Below are 20,111 nucleotides of genomic sequence, written 5' to 3' on the forward strand. Positions count from 1 at the left end.
ATGTCTACCTGGTTGAGATTACGATGCAGACTGATACCACTGCTTCATTTTGGCCTATGGTGGGGATTGACAGGATGTTGCAAGGTGATGATGGAAGCAAGTAGTTTAAATTAAAACCTTCACCTTTGGAAGCTGGGTTGAAATACTGACGGTTAGCCCTTATCAAAGGTAATTAACTTTTCACGGTTGCAGACTTCCACCTGTTACTGCACTGTCACATAACTAGTCATTTGTTGCCAAGCTCCTTGTAATAGGAGACAGACTGTCAGCAATAGAGTTGGGTAACAAGATAGCAGCAGTTCTGTTGCTCTATCCAACTAAGGCTTCACTTCAAATTCCTATTAAGTCTTCCCATCCCTTTCATTTTTGCAGCTCATTATGGGTTGGAGTCTTTGCCTGGCTTTGTCCTGTGTCGCTGCCCTGTGCAGGGCTCCCTGATAAGCAGAGCAGAAGCAGCATGAAACAGGCTTTTCTGGCCCTGACTCCCTCCTTGCTCCACACACGTCCGCACCTACCTGAGCCCACTGGGGGTGCTGCTTGTGAGCTGGGGGGGGTGAGAGGAGTAGGGACTGTCCATAGGGCGGTGTCTGCAGCAGCTGCTTTCCGATTGGCTCGAAGCAGGCTGAGAGCTGAACTGGTTATTTAAACATAAGGAGAAACCTTGTGATTCTGTGATAGTACTGGAGGTGTTCTATGATAGCCATGCCCGCGGCGGATGGAAGAGGCCGCAGATGCGATGATTTGCATGCGGAGCTCCTCCGGAGGGGCGTGGCTTACAGGCGGAGCTCCGCCCCCGGAGCGCAGTTTGCACGCGAGGCCCCGCCCTGCCGCACCCCTCCCAGAGGTGCCCAGTGAGGCCGCCGCCGCGCAGAGAAGGGGGAACGAGCGCGGAGCGAAGCGAGGCCAGGGCGGCGCGGCGCGGCTCGGCCCGGCCCAGGTCCCCCTCTCCCCCCTTCCCTCCGCAGGTGAGCGCGGCGGATGGGCTGCCCGGGCCGGGCTTCGGCTTCCCGCGTGGGGTCCGGTTGCGGGGGGTCTCTCGGAGGGCTGGGCCGGCAGCCGAGCCTGTGCCCGTGGCCCCACCCAGGCACCGCGGTGCCCTGCGGGCTTTGCTCCGGAACCTTTCCGGCGGGACCGGCAGGTGCTCGCGGCGTACGCGTCCGCTGCGCTGGGAGTCCCCTTTGCCCAGGACACGGGCTCAGCTCGCCCGTGAAAGTTCAGGCACTGGTGGGCTTATAGGTTTTTTTTTTTTTTCTTGCTTGTCGAGTTTGATTTATTATGTTTACTCTGAACTGAGCGTGCAGCTGGGGACTGCTACCAGAGGGACTGGGAGCTTTACGTTCTGGGATTTTCTTGAGGTAGTCGCTGTGGCAGCTTACTCCAAACTTCCTGTCCTAGCCCTTACCACGAGTGGGTTGTGGGCCAAGCGGTTGCTGGTGCCCGGCCATGCTGGGAAAGCTGTCCCTACAGGAGCCATGACCACCTTGCTGTGCTCCTGGATGGTCCCGTGCCGCTGCTGCGACCTGAGCCTCAGCCTTCAGCGAGAAGGGATGTGGCTGCAGCCCTCTTTTGTGGTACTCTTAATGCTGCAGCTCCTCTGAGGACAAGTAACAAATAAGAACTGTCATGCACGCTTTGGGATGTTCAATTACTACCTTTCCAGTACTATATAGATTGTATTACTTTGTATTTTCTTCTCTAAAGAGCTTGCTGAGTGAGGGGGTGTGCTGCTTCTAACCAGCCTGGAGCAGGTGAGACAAGATGGTGAGATGAGGAGAGTTGTTTGGCTTTGTCTCAAGTTACCTGCAGTTGTGGTAGTGGAACAAAGTGGTTGCTGACATCTTGCCTCTTGGAGGAGAGGCTTAGCCTTAGCTTTGGGGAGAGTTTTGTGTGTTTATGCATAGTGGTGTTAGTAGAGCAGAACAGCTGAAGTGGACTCGAGGGTCTGCATTCCTGCTGGGACACAGAGCTTTATGCTTAGATGAGGATAACGATGAGAACTTGTCTCGGATAATGAAAATTGTCCATTGTGATGTCTTACTTGATAGGAAGGCTGCTTTTTGTATTCCTCTGAGGCTACTTCAATCAACTGGAATATCTTGCTGTACCAAGTCCCAGGTGAATCAATGCTCAAAGCAGGCTGCCTACTGCTTTTACCTTTGATTTGGGAAGCTGGGACTTCTGGCAAGCAGAATGCAAAGCTGTGGTGCATCCTAAGGCTTCTCTGTGCATGCTGACACATTGCTTGTAAAGGGAGCCTGGCTGATGGAGGGGGCAAAGGCAATCTGTATAGCTTGAAGTGCTCCATTCAGTTTGTGGTAAGAAAATGGGAAAAGAATTCTCAAACGTTTTTGTAGGACAGTGCTGAGGAACATCATTTTTTACTTAGTTTTGTACAGATTGCATCTGCTCCAACTCCAATTCTTTCTTCAGAAAACTATTGGAGGAGTTAAATTTGTTCAGGGAAACTTATATCTTCTAGTTGTCTTCTGGTACGATATTGTAATTAGTATGTTAAACTATGTATGGGACTGCTGTGGGTATTTTTCCTCAAGAATGTTTTGGCTTGAGAGATGTTAGAGGATTTAAACATATGTAAGTAGTGTGGTTCATACACGCCAATAAGAGTGCGTGATGCTGCTAGGAACTTGATCTTCATTTAAAGTGGTTTATTGAAGGGGGAGCTGGCAGTAACTGGAAGATTTATTTCTGTGCAGAAATTCTGTGGAAAAAACAATTGATCATCAGAAAGTTTCTTCTTGCTAGATGTTCCTGTGTAGCTTTACAAAGAACTTTGTGGCTTGCTCTACTGACCCACTATGTTTGGCATGTAAGGTGCTATTCCAAAACTACAAGCCATCTGAATTATGCTTATTAGTAGAAGTAGACAAAAGAGTTTTGCATGATGTGCAGTGGTGTTGTCCAGTGCAAAGACTTTGTTCTTCTACAGCAATTTCATGATGTCATGCTCCTATGACAAGGAAAATACAATAGGAGCCATAATGACACAGGAGATATGCACAGTTAGTAAACTGATTGCAAATAGGAGCTCTCTGGTAACCAAACACAAAGCTGTGAGAGTACCTGAACTTCTCTGATTTGTATGTTTGTTTCTCAGTTATTTTAGAAGGATTATTGGAGAATCCATCCAATTCTTACTAATATTCTTTCTGTTTTGGGAGGATGGCTACCTGCACAGTCTGTTTGGTTGTTCATTTAACTCTAGGTTCACAAAAATAAATCCTTTTTTCAGGAGGATCTTTCAGTTTGCCTTTCTGCTGCCTGACTAATGTATGCAAGTTGCATCTGGTTACTCCCCCGTTTCTGTAAAGCTGCAAATGCTGGGGTGCTAACAGTTATCAGCACTTATGTTGTGCAAGGGAGGCTTATGTATGGGTCTCAGATGTAAAAGTAATGCTGTCAAAGCATCTTCTTGGAGAAGCCTGATTCTGGGGAGAGGAGAGAGTATCTTGTGCTTCTAAGCTTTCTACCAACTGCAACTGCTCCTTCACTTGCTCTACCTATTCTGCTTGGCTTGTGTTTTGTACTTCAATATATGTTTTGATACTGTGTCATAGCCAAACAAGATTATAGAGATTAACTTCACAGTGACAGCCCAATTTAATAAATAATAGGGATTGTTTTATTGATTTCAATCTAAAACTTTTAATTTCATAGAAATTGATGTCTGATAAGTCTAATGGCTTTCTGGAATCAATAAATTTAATAATGCTAATATTTAAATAATGCTGACTTTGTTAATTCCAGTACAACTGGTACTGAGGAGTAGCTTTTTCCTGTGAAATTGATCCAGCCTTTGTTTTGTTACTGTTGTTAACATTTCTGGGGGCAAGGAGGAGGAGGCCAAGATCAGACAAGGCTGTGGTGGTTACTGTTTGCTTGTAGTTCAAACAAAGCTTTTTGATAAGGACTCTTATTTTAGCAGGGCTTATAAAGTATTATCAAATGTGTAGGTAGAAGTTCTCTCTTTCAGGATCTGTAAACAGGAAAGAGTGGTAGAGAAGGAAAGAACAAAAAGCAGGAAGAAACCTAAAGCATGACAAGATTCAGAAGTACTTGAGATGTTTGATTCCTTTTTGAGAAAGATGTTGGTCTGGTTCAAATTAAGTAAAGGTCATTGAGGACGCTAACAGACAGTAATTTGCAACTTTCTTACCTGAACAAAGTACTTATTACAAGTATGGCTTAACTTGGGACCATGTCTACCTTTAATACTGTGTATGAAAAACTTCTGACCTGGGCTTCCTCATCTTGTAAGACTGGATTAGCTTGTGTGATTGAGATTTAAAGTGTCAGTTCTCTTACTGTTGTGGATGGATCTTTCACTGTCATAATAGGATGAGAGCAAAAATTGCAAAAGACTTCTACAAAGAGTGATTCCCTCGCAGCCTAGATGACTGAGAAAATTCAGAGTGTCTCAGCAAGCTGTGCATGGGCACCAAGACGCATGGCCACATGCTGAAGCAATGAAGACAAAGCAAAATGTAGAGCTCTGCAGTGGGAATGCTAACACACAGCAGCGAGTAACAGTTACTGCTTTACCTAGGACATATTCATTGTTGAGTATGGGTCTGTCATGGGACCTGCCATGTGTACTTGCCATAAATCTCAATGTCTGAAGTGAACTGAGCTAAGCAAAGAAGCCAGAATGAAGTCTGGTTTCAGTGTTAACTCTCAGCCTGTTATTGGCAACAGGATCATCTTGCAATTTGTATTAACACTAACTCTAGCATCTCTTTTTGCTTTTCTGTGTGAATAGTGAAGAGTATTTGTTTTGTGGCTGGATCTAATTAAATGAGGTGAAGAAGAGTACCTCACTGCATTTAGCCAAGCATGCTAACAGAGCTGAAAGAGTTCAATATACAGCATGCTTTGAGCTTTCCTGTCAGGTGTCTGTGTACTCAGTGTGAGCAAAACTGGGACTGACTCAGCTTTGGGCTATTGTTGCCTATAAACAGACTGACCTCAATACTTCTTAAAAGATAATGTTGCATATAGTTTCTGGTTAAGAGGCTAATTTTGAAAGCCTAAAGAATTGTCTTCCTGGAAAACAAGAACATGCAGACCTGGCATGGCTTCAGAGGCTACTGGAGAATTTCTCTCCAGCTACTGGTAGCCACAATGGCTACCATATGACTGTAAATGCTGACTGGCAGATAACCACAGAGCAAATGGAACTGCAACTTTATGTAAGACGAGAAAGGCGTGTGGGAGAGAAACTGGTCTGCTAATATGTAAATGTGCATCTGGAAGATAAGATTATACCAACTGAGCAATCTTTTTGTTTTTACCAAAATCAGAAGAAGTATTTATTGTTTAAAAGGAAGGTTCTCCTCATTGACAAGAGTCTTGTCAACCTGTGCTACAGTGCATGTATTTCTCTTAGCTGTTCCTTCCCAGCTTGCTCAAAGCTACTTCTTCCTCTCATCTTCTCTCATACTGTGACACTCAGGAGTTCTTTGGTCAGGCATGAATCCCTGATACTAGCAATGGAAGCTGACTTGTAAGGAACACATCATCTTGCCAGGATGACGTTTTCTCCAAGTGATTTACTGTTTTGTTCTGTGAACTACTATGCTCCTTAGCCAGTTGAGCAAGTTGTTGTGGGCTGGAGCATGTATGCTATATCTCTTGCATAAGCAAGTTAAAACAGCATGCTTCTAGATGCAGTTAATATTTCATGATAAAACGTTCTACCAGAGTGTTAAATACAAAGTAGTGACTCTCAAATCAAGCCCACTCTTCTTTTTATGTTGCTGCTAATTGTAAGTTTATCTGCTGTCGTAGCTGAGGAGGGCTCTTTCCTAAAGTCAGAAGCGTAATTAGCAGTTTCTCTGTAGGTTTGCCTAGTTTAACAGGTCTGGGACATTGATTGACAGTGGGAAAGGGTGTGTTTCTGGCAGTTTCCTTGTCTGGCTAGGGGCAAGCTGTGTGTTACGCATGGGTGTGATTTGCTCTCCTTGCCTAGCACAGCAGCTTGTCGCTGTGCTGTAGATGTCCCTCTTTCTCTCTGGAACATCCACCTGGTGAAAGTTCTTTACAGATGACCTATGGTCTGATACAAACCTTGAAATTTCACTTCAGGTATCTAAATTGTTGTAGGAAGATATACTTCCCAAGTAAACCACACACTTCTTCCTCTCTTTGAAAGGATTCCCTATGTTTCTGTGCACGTTCTTCATTCCAGCTACTGTTAAACACACTGTTCACCAAGACGGATGCCTACAGCTGCCTGGCAAAGAATCACCCTTCTTAGTGCAGAGAGGAGATGCCTGTGGAGATTAAGTGACCCTGCTTGTTTTTTAGTGCTATGTGATCTCCCAGTCCTCTGCAAGGGGACTGCGCATCAGTCTCCTCAGTGAGCTCTGGACAGCACTGTGCAAGTTGTTGCCTATCATAGGCGTGGCGACCTAGTTCAGGAACGGCACGGCGAGCAATCCCAGGTCTCTCGGTCCATCGGCTCGCTGACACCAATGTGGTGGACGGCAAATGGTGTTTATTGGCGGGAAAAACAGCCTTATATAACCTGGGCACTGAGCGCTATTGGCTATCGGGAGGGGGACCCTGTCGGGAGTACAACGCGATATCTTCCGGGCGCCAGACCCTCACTACCACACAAGTACGTGGAGATTTTAGAGAGTGGGTAGGGAAGGTAATAAGGGAATAATACAACAAAACAACGTGGCTTCTAGCTTGGGGTCTTTCTGAAGGGGTATGGCTGGAGAGTGCTCTGTTTGTAATTTTTCTTTCTGTGTGTTCTTCAGGGTCGGTAAGGCCTTGTTAAAAGCCATTTGAAAAAGCAATTCAAGCCCTCAGTAGTGGATGGCTGATTTAAGTTATTAGCCATTAGGCTATTATTGGTAGCAACACACGGATAGCCAGCCACTTTCTTTGCCGGATTCTATGCTGATGGGCCAAGAAAGCTGGATTCTCTGTTACCCATCCAACACCTCTGCCTGAATCAAAGGCCCAAGGCCCGGTCTTGCTCTGGTAGTCCCATCAGCGATCCCGGTCCTTCTCAGCCTCTTGTGACACTAGCCTAGTACCCCTCCTCCCTGCCTTGTGTGCTTGTATTTTTTCTGACATGGCTTACTGTAGGATGTCTGTACTGATTTCTCACTGCTTCTCAAAAGTTCTGGCTCTCACCATGCACGTGTTAGTTGTGTGCAGAGTAGCTGCAATATTACTGTGATTTCCTGCCCAGTGAATTAAAGAAATACTGACTGGAGTGTCCAGCATCTGTTTTGTGAAAAGCTGAGCTGTCTGAGCACTGGAACTTACGAAACTGGAATAGATTGCCCAGAGAGCTGGTGGATGCCCCATCCTGGAGATATTCAAAGTCAGGTTAGGCAGGGCTCTGTGACTGAACTGTAGGTGTCCCTGTTTGTGGCAGGCAGGAAGCAGACCAGAAGGCCTTCACAGGTCCCTTCCAACTGAAGCAGTTCTATGATTCTATGAAAGATGTGGGAATGGTGGTCCTACCTACCTAATAAGTTGTCAGGATGTGATTCAAACTTTTGCTCTTGACTTGGTAGAGCTTAGCACAAATGCAGAGGAGAGATGTGACAAAGGATCTCTTGAGCTGCACAGAGTATGAGGCTGTAAGTTGGTACCAACTGCATGACTGCTAGATGGCAAGTCAGTCTGCCTAATTTACCCTGCTTGGATACTTCTGCAGTTGTGAGAGGCAAGGCAATGAGATGAACCAAAAGGCTTGTGCTTCTAACTGCACATTGGGCTGCAGGTGCAAGATTTCCTTCTCCTGCCCCCACCTTCAGCAGGGAAGTTAGTCTTTGATACTTTACAAAAGCAGGTTAATAATTAATGGTGCTACCCTGCAGGCGGCTCTGTGCCCTTTCTGCCATACCCATGGAGTGGGCTGAAAATGCGATTCTTTATCTTCTTAGCTCAGTAGCCAGAGGGTTACCTGGGGTGAAAACTGATTCTAGTCAATAATGCTGTGAGCCTGGGAGCTGATCTTTAGATAGGGTTTGTCTAAATGTTTAAGCAACTGCTGCAGTTTTGCTTGGCTCTTTGGATAAAGCTGGCTGAAGTGATCACAAAATGGCAGTGTAAAGTCTTCTGAAATACCGTTGATTCATCTGTACTTCTTTGTCTCAGCTATGTGAGATAGGCATTGGATAAGGAAGCCCTGCCACTAGAGATGAAGTTCTGCAGTGCTATCAGGTGTTAGTTACTCTATAGCTGTGTTTTCTCATCCTGCTCGGGCTGATTTGTTTTAAATGCTGAACCAAAATAACCTGCTTCTGCTTGCTTATTTTCTCAAGCTGCTTTTATTTACGTGTCTTTTCTTTGTTTGTTAGGATTTTTGGTGCAAGCGGGGACAATGAGAAGGTTCTTAAGACCTGGACATGATCCAGTAAGAGAGAGGCTCAAGCGCGAACTCTTCCAGTTTAACAAGGTACAGTGCTATCCTTGAACTTCAAGAGATATGTGTACAAAGCAAATCAATCCAGAGCCATTGCACAGTATAAAGCGAAGGAAAAACTACTTGAGTGTGGGTGGAAAAGTTAAATTTAGGAGAAATGGTTTGTTTTAGTTTTCTGTACTGTATGTTTTTTTTTTCCCTCTGATGAACCTGACTAATTTTCTTTATGCTTAAGAGCATGTTCTCAATTCTGGCTTTTTTTTTTTTTTTTTTTTTTTTTTAAGCAAAATGATGCTGTCTTGCAGCTGAGTGGCACTTACTGGAAGAAGAGATCTTTGCTGCAACTTTCCTTTACTCTGAGTGTTCAGCACTTTGTCCTGCTATGTGCTGTGACAGTTTACATTATAACTAGTCTTTGCAGTACCATTATAAAAGTAAATATTTTTCTTAAGGTAGACAGGTGAGACACAGTTTGTGACGCAGCTGAAGCCACGGTTCTTTGACTGTGATTATACTTGGGGTTATAAGTGTACTGCTTTTTTTAAATGCAAATTTAAGTATTTGATAGAGATGTGGGACTACCTAGGACAGTACAGTGACCATGAATAATTAACAATAACTCACTATTATCTTAGTCTGATTTTGTATTGTTTTTTTTTTTTTTTTTGCCTTCTCTTTAAGAGGAGGAACTAGTAATGGCTGTGCTGGGTATCCAGCACTGTATACATTCTGAATTCTAGACAGGAACATGTAGTGCATTTAACCTTGTAAATGCTTAATATGAATTCATTGCTAGGCTAATGGCTGCTTACAAAAACCTTTATTGGTATTAGAAATATATGTGTAGATTTTGAATTTCCAAAGTTTAAATGGCATTTTTCCGAAAAGTGTAATGGATGAATGATGTCAGCATAGGAAATAATCTCTTTGATTCATTAAAGTGGAAATTTGGAAGCTTGGAGACAAATGTTTTAATATAATCTGGTACTAAAACACATTACTTTCATGCACATTCACCTCCCACTGGGGAGATAAAGGGAACTCAAGGCTGCTTCAGACCTATTTTCTCCTTGCTACTATGAGGAAGTGCTTGTGCAGATGCAGTAGGAATTTCAGTGAATGTAACTTCAGTTTGACTGCATTTAGTTGAATGTACTGTCTGTTTCAGAAGACGTCACAGGGATAAGTCAAAACTGCTTAAAAGCATATAAAATTTTATGTAAGATGAGGGAAAAAAAAAACCTTTGTTTTTTCAGAGATGTCTCTTCCTCAATAGCCCTTTTCTTTTGGGAATGTTTGGCTAAGCTTTACCTCCCAGAGTCAGACTAATTGGGGTGATGCAAAACAGGACATCTTTGAAAGAACAAACTTTTGCAGCAGAGGGAAAATTCCAGATATGTTTGAGCTTGGCATCAGAATTTGAGACTCTGTTTGATTCAGTCTTGAAGGTAAAAATGACATCTTGTTTCTACGGGGGGTGACTACTTTGGAAACTTCCTAGTGATTTATTCATTGCAACTTTGTGATTAAAGGCTTTAGAAAATGAATTTTGTGCTTCTAAGCCAAGCAAATTTACTCTTTTATGACAAGAATTGGAAGGATGGACCAGTGCTTTCATATTACCTCCAGGAGCTTTTACATTATACCTTTTCCTTACATAAAATTTTCCAAGTCTTGTGTCCCCTGTTTCAGTATTTCCAGAGATGAAGAATCCTTTAAACATCTGCCCTTTGATACAATAAGTGTCTGCTCATAGGTAGGTAGACTGAGAAAATTTGGGCAAATCAGGCCGCAGTTCTGACCTGTTGAAGGTTGTGACTTCAAGGAGACAAAAATATTATTTTCTTGTTTAATGCGCTATAAAAACAGTGAGCTGGTAAGCAAGTTTTATTTTAACACTTAATATTTGAGGCCTTTGAAACACTTCTTGTTAAGAACCTGCTTATTTGATGGGACAGTGAAGTTGCTAATTAGAGAAACCGCATAGCATATTTTCACCTCTTCAGTCTGACTGCCTCTGGTGGTAGGGACTCCATAGTTGATATGTCCCTTAAAAGTACTAGGGATTCCTGCTCTAACTTTATTGCTTACACAGAAGTTAAATATGACCATATAATGCCATGCATGCTGTGGACTCTGGCCATACTGACCTAGTAATGGATATATTTATTTATTTGGTTATTTTTAATCAGTGTCTGATGATTTTTAGGGTGGTGTCTTTCTTTGTTTCACTCCCTCAAGTTTTGACATCTATGATCTTCTACAGCTTCCTTCTTATATCTTTCCATACAGGAGGTAGTCCAAATGGTTTTAAAGGACTGACTGGGTACTGGACTAGCTCTTCAAATTCTCAATTAAGTTGTGTTTGTTTCAAGCAACATCTTCCTAAGTTCTTCTAGTCGCTTAGCTTAGCTTATGTTTTTCTGTATGACTAAGAACTTCCCACACTTTTGTATACCTATTGCAAGAATCTGTTTTTAGCTCAGTGGATAGAATGAAGAATACTGTATGAATGCTTGGCAGTCTAATTCTTTAAGTTTGTCCTGCTTTTAGAAGTAGCATTTGGATGCCTTTGGCTAAGTCCAAGCCCCACAGAACAGACACGTCTAGGCTGGTGCCATCAGACTGGATGGTGGGTAACACAGGTGAAACAAACAGGCTGTCTTATAGTTGAATGCTACCAAATTGTGAACATTGTATTTAATTTGTGGCTTTATTTTTTTCCCCTTATTTTCAGTCTTCTCAACTCTTTGCTAATGGAGGTGATGGATAGCTTATCTTAAATACTGAATTAATGTTTATGCAGAGTAGATTTAACATACTGGCTTCATTGTTTCTTCAATGAAGAAATGTTTCTTAGGGCAACAAAGCTGGTGAGGGGTCTGGAGCACAGGCCTTATGAGGATTGTTCAGTCTGGAGAACAGGAGGCTCAGGGAAGACCTTATTGCTCTCTGTGACTACCTGAAGGGAGGTTGTAGTGAGCTGGAGGTTGGCCTCTTCTCTTGTGTAACAAGTGACAGGACTAGAGAGAATGGCTTCAAGTTGCGCCAAGGAAGATTCAGGCTGGATGTTAGGAAATATTACTTCTCTGAAAGAGTGGTCAAGCACTGGAATGGGCTGTCCAGGGAGGTGGTGGAGTCACCGACCCTGGAGGTGTTCAAGGAACGTTTGGATGTTGTCTCATTTAGTGAGAACTATTGGTGATGTTTGGACTGGATGATCTTGTAGGTTTTTTCCAACCTTCTGTGTAAGGTTGGTGATTCTGTGATTCAAATGACATGTTAATAAATGTACAGTGCATGTATTGCCTGTAGTTGGTTTGTTACAAAACAATCTGATAGAAATGAAATGAGGAAGATGGCACTGAATTTCAGTGGCACAGCTTTAGAGTGAGTTAGGAACAACTGTTAAGCTTGTCTGCATTTTTCCTGCAGTAAATATGATGACTGACACTAAGTTTTTCTATTAGTTAATTCTGCTGAGGCTTACTGAGTTTGACAAATCTATAGCTAGAGAAAAATGAAAATGAAAGCTCCTCAGAGAAACAAAGGCCCTCTTGAAAAGAAGGGCATGCTTTGCCACTCTGGTTTCTCATTTCAGTTCCGCTGAAAGGCTCCTTTGTAACCTCTCTGTGTCGTGTCGCTCCCTCCTCCCTCCCACTCCCCTTGCTGAGTTTACCTGCTGAGCAGGTGAAAGGGTTCACTGATGAAAGCTGCGTTGAGATGAGAGAATGAGGCTAGCCGAACAGTTTGCTTGATGAGATTTAGCAAAGAAAAAAAACAGGTCCTGGATTTTAAATAAGTGCAAGAAAAAGGTCTGGATTAATAAGTACAATGAGTGTGAATGCCTGGCCTTTGTGGTGTTGTAGATAGCCTAGAAGCCATTCTGTCTTATGGGCATCTTGATTGAAGATTCAAGGCTACCAGAAACCATTAGTGTGGTTGCACAGTTGCTTATGGAGTAAAATCATAGAATCATAGAATGGCCTGGGTTGAAAAGGACCACAATGATCATCCAGTTTCAACCCCCCTGCTATGTGCAGGGTCGCCAGCCACTAGTCCAGGCTGCCCAGAGCCAAATCCAGCCTGGTCTTGAATGCCTCCAGGGATGGAGCATCCACAACCTCCTTGGGCAACCTGTTCCATTGTCACCACCCTCTGTGTGAAAAAATTCCTCCTAATATCTAACCTAAACCTCCCCTGTCTCAGTTTAAAACCATTCCCCCTTGTCCTATCACTATCCATGCTCGTAAACAGCCCTTTCCCTTCCTGTTTATACGCTCTTCTCAAGTACTGGGAAGCCACAATGAGGTTTCCCTAGAGCCTTCTCTTCTCCAAGCTAAACAATCCCAGTTCCCTCAACCTGTCCTCATAGGAGTGGTGCTCCAGCCCTCTGATCATCTTAGTGGCCCTTCTCTGGACCTGCTCCAAGTCTTTCCTGTATTGGGGGGCTCCAGGCCTGGATGCAGTACTCCAGGTAGACTCTCACAAGAGCTGAGTAGAGGGGGATGATCACGTCTCTCGCCCTGTTCGCCATTCCTTTTTTAATGCAGCCCAGAACACAGTTGGCCTTCTGGGCTGCAAGTGCACACTGCTGGCTCATGTCCAGCCTCTCGTCCACCAGGACCCCCAAGTCCTTCTCTGCAGGGCTGCTCTCTAAGGAGATCTTCCCCCCAGGCCAACTTCTCTAGCCTGTCCAGATCCCTCTGGGTGGCTTCCCTTCCCTCCAATGTATCAACTGCACCGCTCAGCTTGGTGTCATCTGCAAACTTGCTGAAGATGCTCTCAATGCCATCGTCTATGTCATTGAAGATGCTGAAGAGGACTGGTCCCAAACCGACTCCTGAGGGACACCACTTGTGACTGGCCACCACCCTGTTGCAGAACCACTGATCACAACCCTTTGGCTGCATCCAGCCAGCCAATTCCTAATCCATCAAACAGGCCATCCTTCAAATCCACACCTCTCCAATTTAGAGAGAAGGATGTGGTGAGGGACCATGCCAAAGGCTTTGCAGAAGTCCAGGTAGATGACATGCATCGCCCGTCCACTGAAGCTGTCACTCCATCATAGAAGGCCACCAGATTGGTCAGGCACAGTCTGCCGTTGGTGAAGCCATGCTGCCTGTCTTGAATCACCTCTTTGTCTTGTGTGTGCCTTAACATAGCTTCTAAGAGGATCTGCTCCATGATATTCTCTGGCACAGAGGTGAGGCTCATTGGCCTGTAGTTCCCCAGGTCTTCCTTTCTCTCCTTCTTAAAAATGGGAGTAACATTTCCCTTTTTCCAGTCGCTGGGGACTTTACCAGACAGCCATGATTTTTCAAATATGATGGAGAGTGGCTCAGCAAACACAGCAGTCATCTCTTTCAGAACTCTAGGCTGGATATCATGTGGCCCCATGGACTTGTACACGTTCAGTTTCATGAGGAGGACTCAGACTTGTTCCACCGTTAGCTGGGACAGAAACCACTACCCGCACCCTCACCTAGAGGCTCATGGTCCTGGCAGACATGGGAAGCCTGACCAGCCGTAAAGACTGAGGCAAAGCACTCACGGAGTACCTCAGCTTTTTCTATGTCTGAGGAAGCCAGCTCCCCGTTACCTTTCATCCAAAGGGGAGCACTCTTCTTGGCCTGTCTCCTTTTGCTATGTACCTGTAGAACACCTTCTGGTTATCTTTCACATCCCTTGCCAAGATCAGCTTCATCTGTGCCTTGACTTTCCTAATCCTTGCTCTTGGACGAATAGTTACTGCAGCTTTTGCAGATTTGTCAACAGGCTTGGAAGGAAGGTTTCTTCAAATCTTCTTTTAAAGGAAACTCTGGGCAAAAAATTATCATCCTATTAGTAGGATTGAATGATTGAACTGTGTAACAGAACTGTTCATAGGTCTAATATCTGACAGTTAAAGATTATACCAATTTGTATAATGTGTTTTCAAATAGCGCATCAAAACCAAGATATAATTAAGCCGATACTAAGTTTAGTGTTGACAGCATCCTAACACACAGTATGGGATCGTCTGTGTCTTGGTTTTCTGTTATAAGAAGGGTCAGTAGTAATTCTCATGTTCCTGGATGAAAGTAATCTCAGGCTAAATGCAATTCCTAATTGACATTTCCTTGAAAATAACACCTGGTTCTGCTGGTGGTGTGACAGCACAGTGACTATCAGGAAGTTGAAATGAAAACTAGCAGTGGAATTACACTGGTCTCTCCCTACCAAATTCTTTATTCTTTTGGGAGAGTGTGCAGTGGTGTCTGTTGTCCTGTCTTATTTGTGGTTAGGAAAAAAAATTGAATTTTATTCAGAGATTTGTACGTGATGGCTTCATACTCCAACAACTTTGCCAACTAGAAAACTTTTCTATGTTACCTCAGTAGCTGTTGTCAAACAAAGAAATTCTTTGTAAATGTTTGTTTAGAAAACTGTTCTGTTTCAACTCTAAATTCACAGTTACAGTTCTGAATTTCATGAAGCCTCCACTAGGAAGTCTCGTATGCAAAGATGGGCAGAGGTTGGTTAGGCACAACTTCAAGTGGGGCATTAAGGAAAAATTGACTTCTCGAAATTTAACACCTAAGTTACCTTTGTGGTATATAAATGAATAAGGCAAGAGATGAACCTGTGACAAAAGGAAATAAATTCGGCTCTCGGTGCCAGTAGTGCTAGTGTTAATTTACAAGCTACCGCTTTGCCAAGCATTATGAGTTGGCAAGGGAAAATATAGGAAATATTCCAATCTTTCCAATTTTTTTGTGCTCTAAAATAGCTTATCTTCTAACATGACCTCCAACTGGGTTGGTCTGATGATTGAAAGGAAGGAGGTCTGGTTTTACGATTTAAAAATTACGACAGAATGGCCAGATTAAGTAGTCTGGGAGACTGGGATCAGGCTATCCTCCTACGCCTGTGTTTTTAGCAGGAACAGTTAAAGGACATTAAACTGTTTTGTACGGCCTTTCAGCTGGGAGCACCTCAGGGTAATACCATGACCACAAAAATGAAACTGGCTTTATTTTTTTTAACTTCTGAAGAGGATTAAATTGGAAAATTACTATGCAGGACATAAAGTCCAGTTCCTCCTATGCTGAGTAAACCATAAAGCCAAGTGATGTGGTAGCTCCATCTCAACAAAATAATGGTAATGAGAATGGGAGTGAGGCACAAGCGTCTACTTCTGTAGATGGAGGGTTCTCTGCTTATCACTTTTTTCTACGTGTGGTCGTTGAGTTCTTTTGTAATCAGTTCCTCTCTGTAGCTGCTCAGCTTGTCTTAGAAGAACATATTTTCTCAAAAGATTGAATTATAAGGATAACAGTGTTTTCTAGGGAAGCAGCTCTGTTTATCTTCAGGCACACAAAGCTGCCTTTATGTAGCTGTACATTGTTGAACACTTATGCATGCGAGATTTCTGTGGTCAATGACAAGAGCTGTACATGAGTATTTGTAGAAGCCTGACTGAGAGGTCTTACAAATGACCGCAACCTGTAAGTATGGCAGAACGTTTTGCCATAGTGTATAAATGCATAACCTCTGCTAATTGTGATGCATACGGCACACTCCAAATCTCAGTCTTAGTGCGATGTAAATTATACTTTGGAGAAGTCATTACAATCAAGCAATACACTGCTTCCCATGGTAGTCACTGGTCTTTTTCTTTTTTTTTTTTAATTAACAAATGAATTTCTCTGAGGTATTAGTGCAGTCTCCTTCTCTTGTTGAAGCCTGACGTTCTTTCTGGTACCCTCAGAAAATGAATATCAGTCGTAGTAGTTTTTTCTTGACTTTCCCCAAATCTATTTAGCTTTCATAGTGAACATTGATGTTTATTCTGTACTTCATCACAGCTTTGCACCATTTTTTGATGTCAGTCAATAAGAGAAGGTCATGAAGACTGACTTTCTTAGAATTTAATAGGTAAAGCTGACTTTGCAGTAGGAAGTAGTTGTATTGGACTTTGAAATTATGCTGAGCAGGTGGCTTACAGAGGTAAAATTGATGTGGGGTGTTAGTGTGTTCTGTTGACTGAGTAAGTCATGCTTATGCAGAGTTACAAATAATACAAAGAGCTGTTTGGGTTACTGTTTTCAGAGTATTGCTTTTCCATTTCTGTATTTCAGACTGCTATGCCATATTTAACTTTTTTTTTTTTATCTGTATACAACAATGCCATGAGACGTGCTCTTTGATCATGATTTGTCTTTCTCTTTGCTAGACTGTGGAACATGGATTTCCCCATCAACCCAGCGCGTTGGGCTATAGTCCATTTCTCCACCTTATGGCCATTGGAACGCGGTCGGGAGCCATCAAACTGTATCCTTTTGAACAATTTCAGCAAGGTTTCTCTGGCAGCATAAGAATATACAACTGTGAAGGCCTTATAATAAGTTGCTCTAAGTAAAAATTTGCAAACACGGATTACTGAGCATTGGAACAGTTTGTCTAGGTTTAAATTGATTTTGGTTTGATCAGAATGCCAAGAGCTGAACTATTGCTCAAACAGAAGTTGAGTTTGATGCTGATCTTAGAAGAAACTCTGCTTTTGTTGTGCAGAAGGTCAGACTACATCTAGCCCAAGTTTAGCAATCCTTCACATTGTAAATTTCCAGATTGTTTAAATATTTGGAGCAGGCTTTCTTTTTTTTTCTTTCGTTAAAGCGATTGTATTTCAGAGGTTAAATCTGAAGGCAGAAATGCATTCAGCTTCCTGTATTTGTGACCATATAGGCATTAGACCTAGACACTGAAAATGGTGATTTTTTAAAGCTAATGCAGTGAGGTCCATTTTGATTTTTTTGCATATATGCAAGGCATAGAGGTGATTCCTGTGGTGCAGTGCCAGCAAGGTATGCTGTACAGCAGCCAGATTGCTCATCCCAGAAAGGAAAAGTTGGTATGCTCTCCACTTATGCTTAATCATTCCTGGTGCTGTTTGCGTTCAGAGTCTGGACTCTCATGCAAGCAGTAGCCATTTGTCTCTTGGTTACAAACAAGCAGTACTGTAGTGTCTGGGAAACCATTAAACATCTCTGAGGGGAAAAAAAGCAGAAGATTCAGAAAACGGGGTTCAGGTACCTCTTCTGCAGATTCTCAAAGGATGAAGTAAACTTCCATGTTCTCCTGCAGTCTGCTTTAAGCACACAAGCACGTAAAATCAAAGTAGGCATGTTTTTTCACAGAATCACAGAATAGCCAGGGTTGGAAGAGACATCAAGGATCATGAATCTCCAACCCCCCTGCCACATGCAGGGCCACCAACCTTCCCATTTAATACTAGACCAGGGCCCCATCCAATCTGGCCTTGAACACCTCTAGGAATGGGGCATATTTTCTTTTTGTCCAGTCCATGACCAGTACAACATGGTTTCAAACTGATCTCTCTTCATCTTGCTAGCTAGCATGCTTCTTATCAGTTAACTGCAAATGTGGATATTCTTAAATACGTTAGAACCTCAACAAAGCCTTCAGATATGGTGCTCCTGGGGTGGAATTTGTGGGTTTACATGAAGAAAACAATACTGTAATGCAGATTCACTTTATACCTGACCAGGTGAGTGTATTTTCAGTGCCCTGTAACTTTTGTAGACTTTTATTAAATATGTGTTGAGTTTATTCCTGGTAACTGAACTCCTGTAATTGAGTTTATTCAGCTGCTGCTGGTCTGTAACGCTTATTCCAATATTCTGTGCTCTCAGCAGTACTTGTTGCTGTGGAGAAGCTTGGTAAAACTTAGAGTAGCTTTATTATTTGTAATTTAGTCGTTTATCTCAAATAGTGTGGTAAGAATGGTAATAAGGCAGAGTTTTCCAAATGGCTGCTGGTTGTCTAACCACTTTCCCTTCCCTTGACTGTCAGACTGGTGTCTTGGCCATGTGTTTTGTCTGATGTCCCCAGTGTAGCTCAAGTAGCCTGTTCTGAGAGGGATTTAATTCTTCAAGTGGTTTTGGGTGTCTATTTGCTTAACTAATGGTACATCCTGAAACTTTAATGGGGAGTGTTGTACCAGGTGTGGCTTCAGTAGGCAAAATGCTTCAATTTGGACACAAAGCCAGCAGGGCGGGGCCCGTGAAAGGACTCTGACACAGCTCTCCAGAATGAGGTTGAACATGAAAAATGCAAGGAGTGCGGTGTAGTAAACTGTATCAGCCCCACCCCAAGCTGGGATGTGTTGCTGCAAACCGTGCTGAGCAAGATGGTGAACTAATACTTGGAGTTGCCTTACTGAGCTTTACATCCTAGGCTGGTCTTTTTCCAAAAATCTAACTTCATATGTTCTCCCTTAGCGATAACCTGTGCCATTGTTGTTCTATAGATGAATGTTTTCGGCCTTTAGACTAATTCTTGTCTTCCTCCAAGTGCCTTGCTGTTAATCTACCAAGCTGCTGCAGTGCAGCTGAATGTAGTCTATGCGTGCGTATACATACCCACCACATATATACATATGCCCACCTACAAGCCCTGATCCTGCTTTAGCAGAGAGAATTATTTACAGCAGCAACTTAATCTTTAGATTTTCTGTATTGTATTTGATGTTGTGATTCTAAAAAAAGGTATCATGTGGTATTTTAGTGCCAGCTGGTGACATTACTAGATGATAACAGCTTGCATCTCTGGAGCCTGAAGCAGCACAGTGGAGCATCTGAGCTGTGGGAAGATCATCGCTTCACACTGAAAGGACCACCTGGGTAATCTTCAAGAGTGGTTTTGAACTATGTGTGGTTTAGCAAGAAAGAAAATTGTAATTATTTTAGTAGAGTTTGTCTTGATCTTACAGACTCTATGATTCCTATGAGCTCATTAAAGAGGCACACTTAGAAACTAGCAAAAGTTTGTTAGGACTCAGGAGACCACCTTTTAAGATTGTACCAATGTCAAGTGTGAGTTTCTGGGGCAAAAACTCTGTTTTTAAGTTTGATGTTGTATATCTACTTCTTTGTGTACAGGAACTGTAAATTTTAAGGTGAAGCACATCTATACATCTGTTAAGTCAGACTTAAATACCAATGTGATTTTATTTTTATTTAATCTTGCCAATTTTGAAGGAGCTATTTTTAGCTCCTTTGGAGACAGCTTTACAAGAGAGACCGCTGTAAAAGGGCATCTTACTCTTTGTTCACATGCTTGTCAAAAGTTTTTGACATAATTTACCTTAACACTAGAATTTGCCTTCAAAAAAGTTTGCCTGGCTCAAAATCTCTGCCCGCAAAACAAATTACATTTGTAAGCATCCAGTTGAGTTGTTGGTTCTCTCAAGTTTGGTAAACATAACCATCTTGCATGTAGCTAACTAGATACTTTACTTCTCCAGCTCTCCGCCAAGCGCCACACAGATAACAGCTGTCCTTCCCCACTCCTCACGGGAAGTCCTGTACCTTGGCACGGAGAGTGGCAACATCTTCGTGGTGGAACTGCCATCTTTCGGAGTCCTGGAGGACAGGACCATAACCTCTGAGGCTGTGCTGCAGTGGTGAGCGAGCAGATAGGCGCTCCTGTGTGGAAGTGGAATCCCATGAGCAGGCATCCTTTGTTCAGATGTCACCCCCAGTTACATACTGGGATCTTGCTGTTATATTATTCATTTTCCAAATCTGCAGGACTTCTGTGAAAGTAATTTTTGGTCCTGATGTATGTTAAGCAGTCATTTCAGTCCTGGTCATCCTAGTGCTGTCACTGGGGGGGTGCTGAACATGAGCTGACT

At 42.9% G+C, this 20,111-nt stretch overlaps 1 protein-coding gene across 4 annotated transcripts in view; it reads left to right on the forward strand.

Moving 5' to 3' along the window:
- Positions 1-791: 791 nt before the first annotated feature.
- LLGL2 (LLGL scribble cell polarity complex component 2) overlaps positions 792-20,111 on the forward strand; it is a 34,629-nt gene continuing 15,309 nt past the window's right edge. Inside the window, exons 1-7 of one of the 4 annotated variants that reach the window (XM_090121781.1) lie at positions 822-965; positions 2,046-2,115; positions 8,343-8,440; positions 16,629-16,726; positions 17,882-17,963; positions 18,983-19,098; positions 19,722-19,880. In XM_090121781.1, coding sequence (XP_089977907.1) covers positions 8,366-8,440; positions 16,629-16,726; positions 17,882-17,963; positions 18,983-19,098; positions 19,722-19,880 — 530 coding nt within the window. In that variant the 5' untranslated portion in view covers positions 822-965; positions 2,046-2,115; positions 8,343-8,365. Of the gene's footprint in view, positions 966-1,203; positions 1,225-2,045; positions 2,116-8,342; positions 8,441-16,628; positions 16,727-17,881; positions 17,964-18,982; positions 19,099-19,721; positions 19,881-20,111 lie in introns of those variants that run through there. The other 3 variants (XM_031598609.2, XM_031598610.2, XM_090121780.1) reach the window with 3 other exon arrangements.

The sequence above is a fragment of the Phasianus colchicus genome, chromosome 20 (assembly GCF_987193195.1).
Source record: "Phasianus colchicus chromosome 20, bPhaCol1.hap1.1, whole genome shotgun sequence".
NCBI lineage: Eukaryota > Metazoa > Chordata > Aves > Galliformes > Phasianidae > Phasianus > Phasianus colchicus.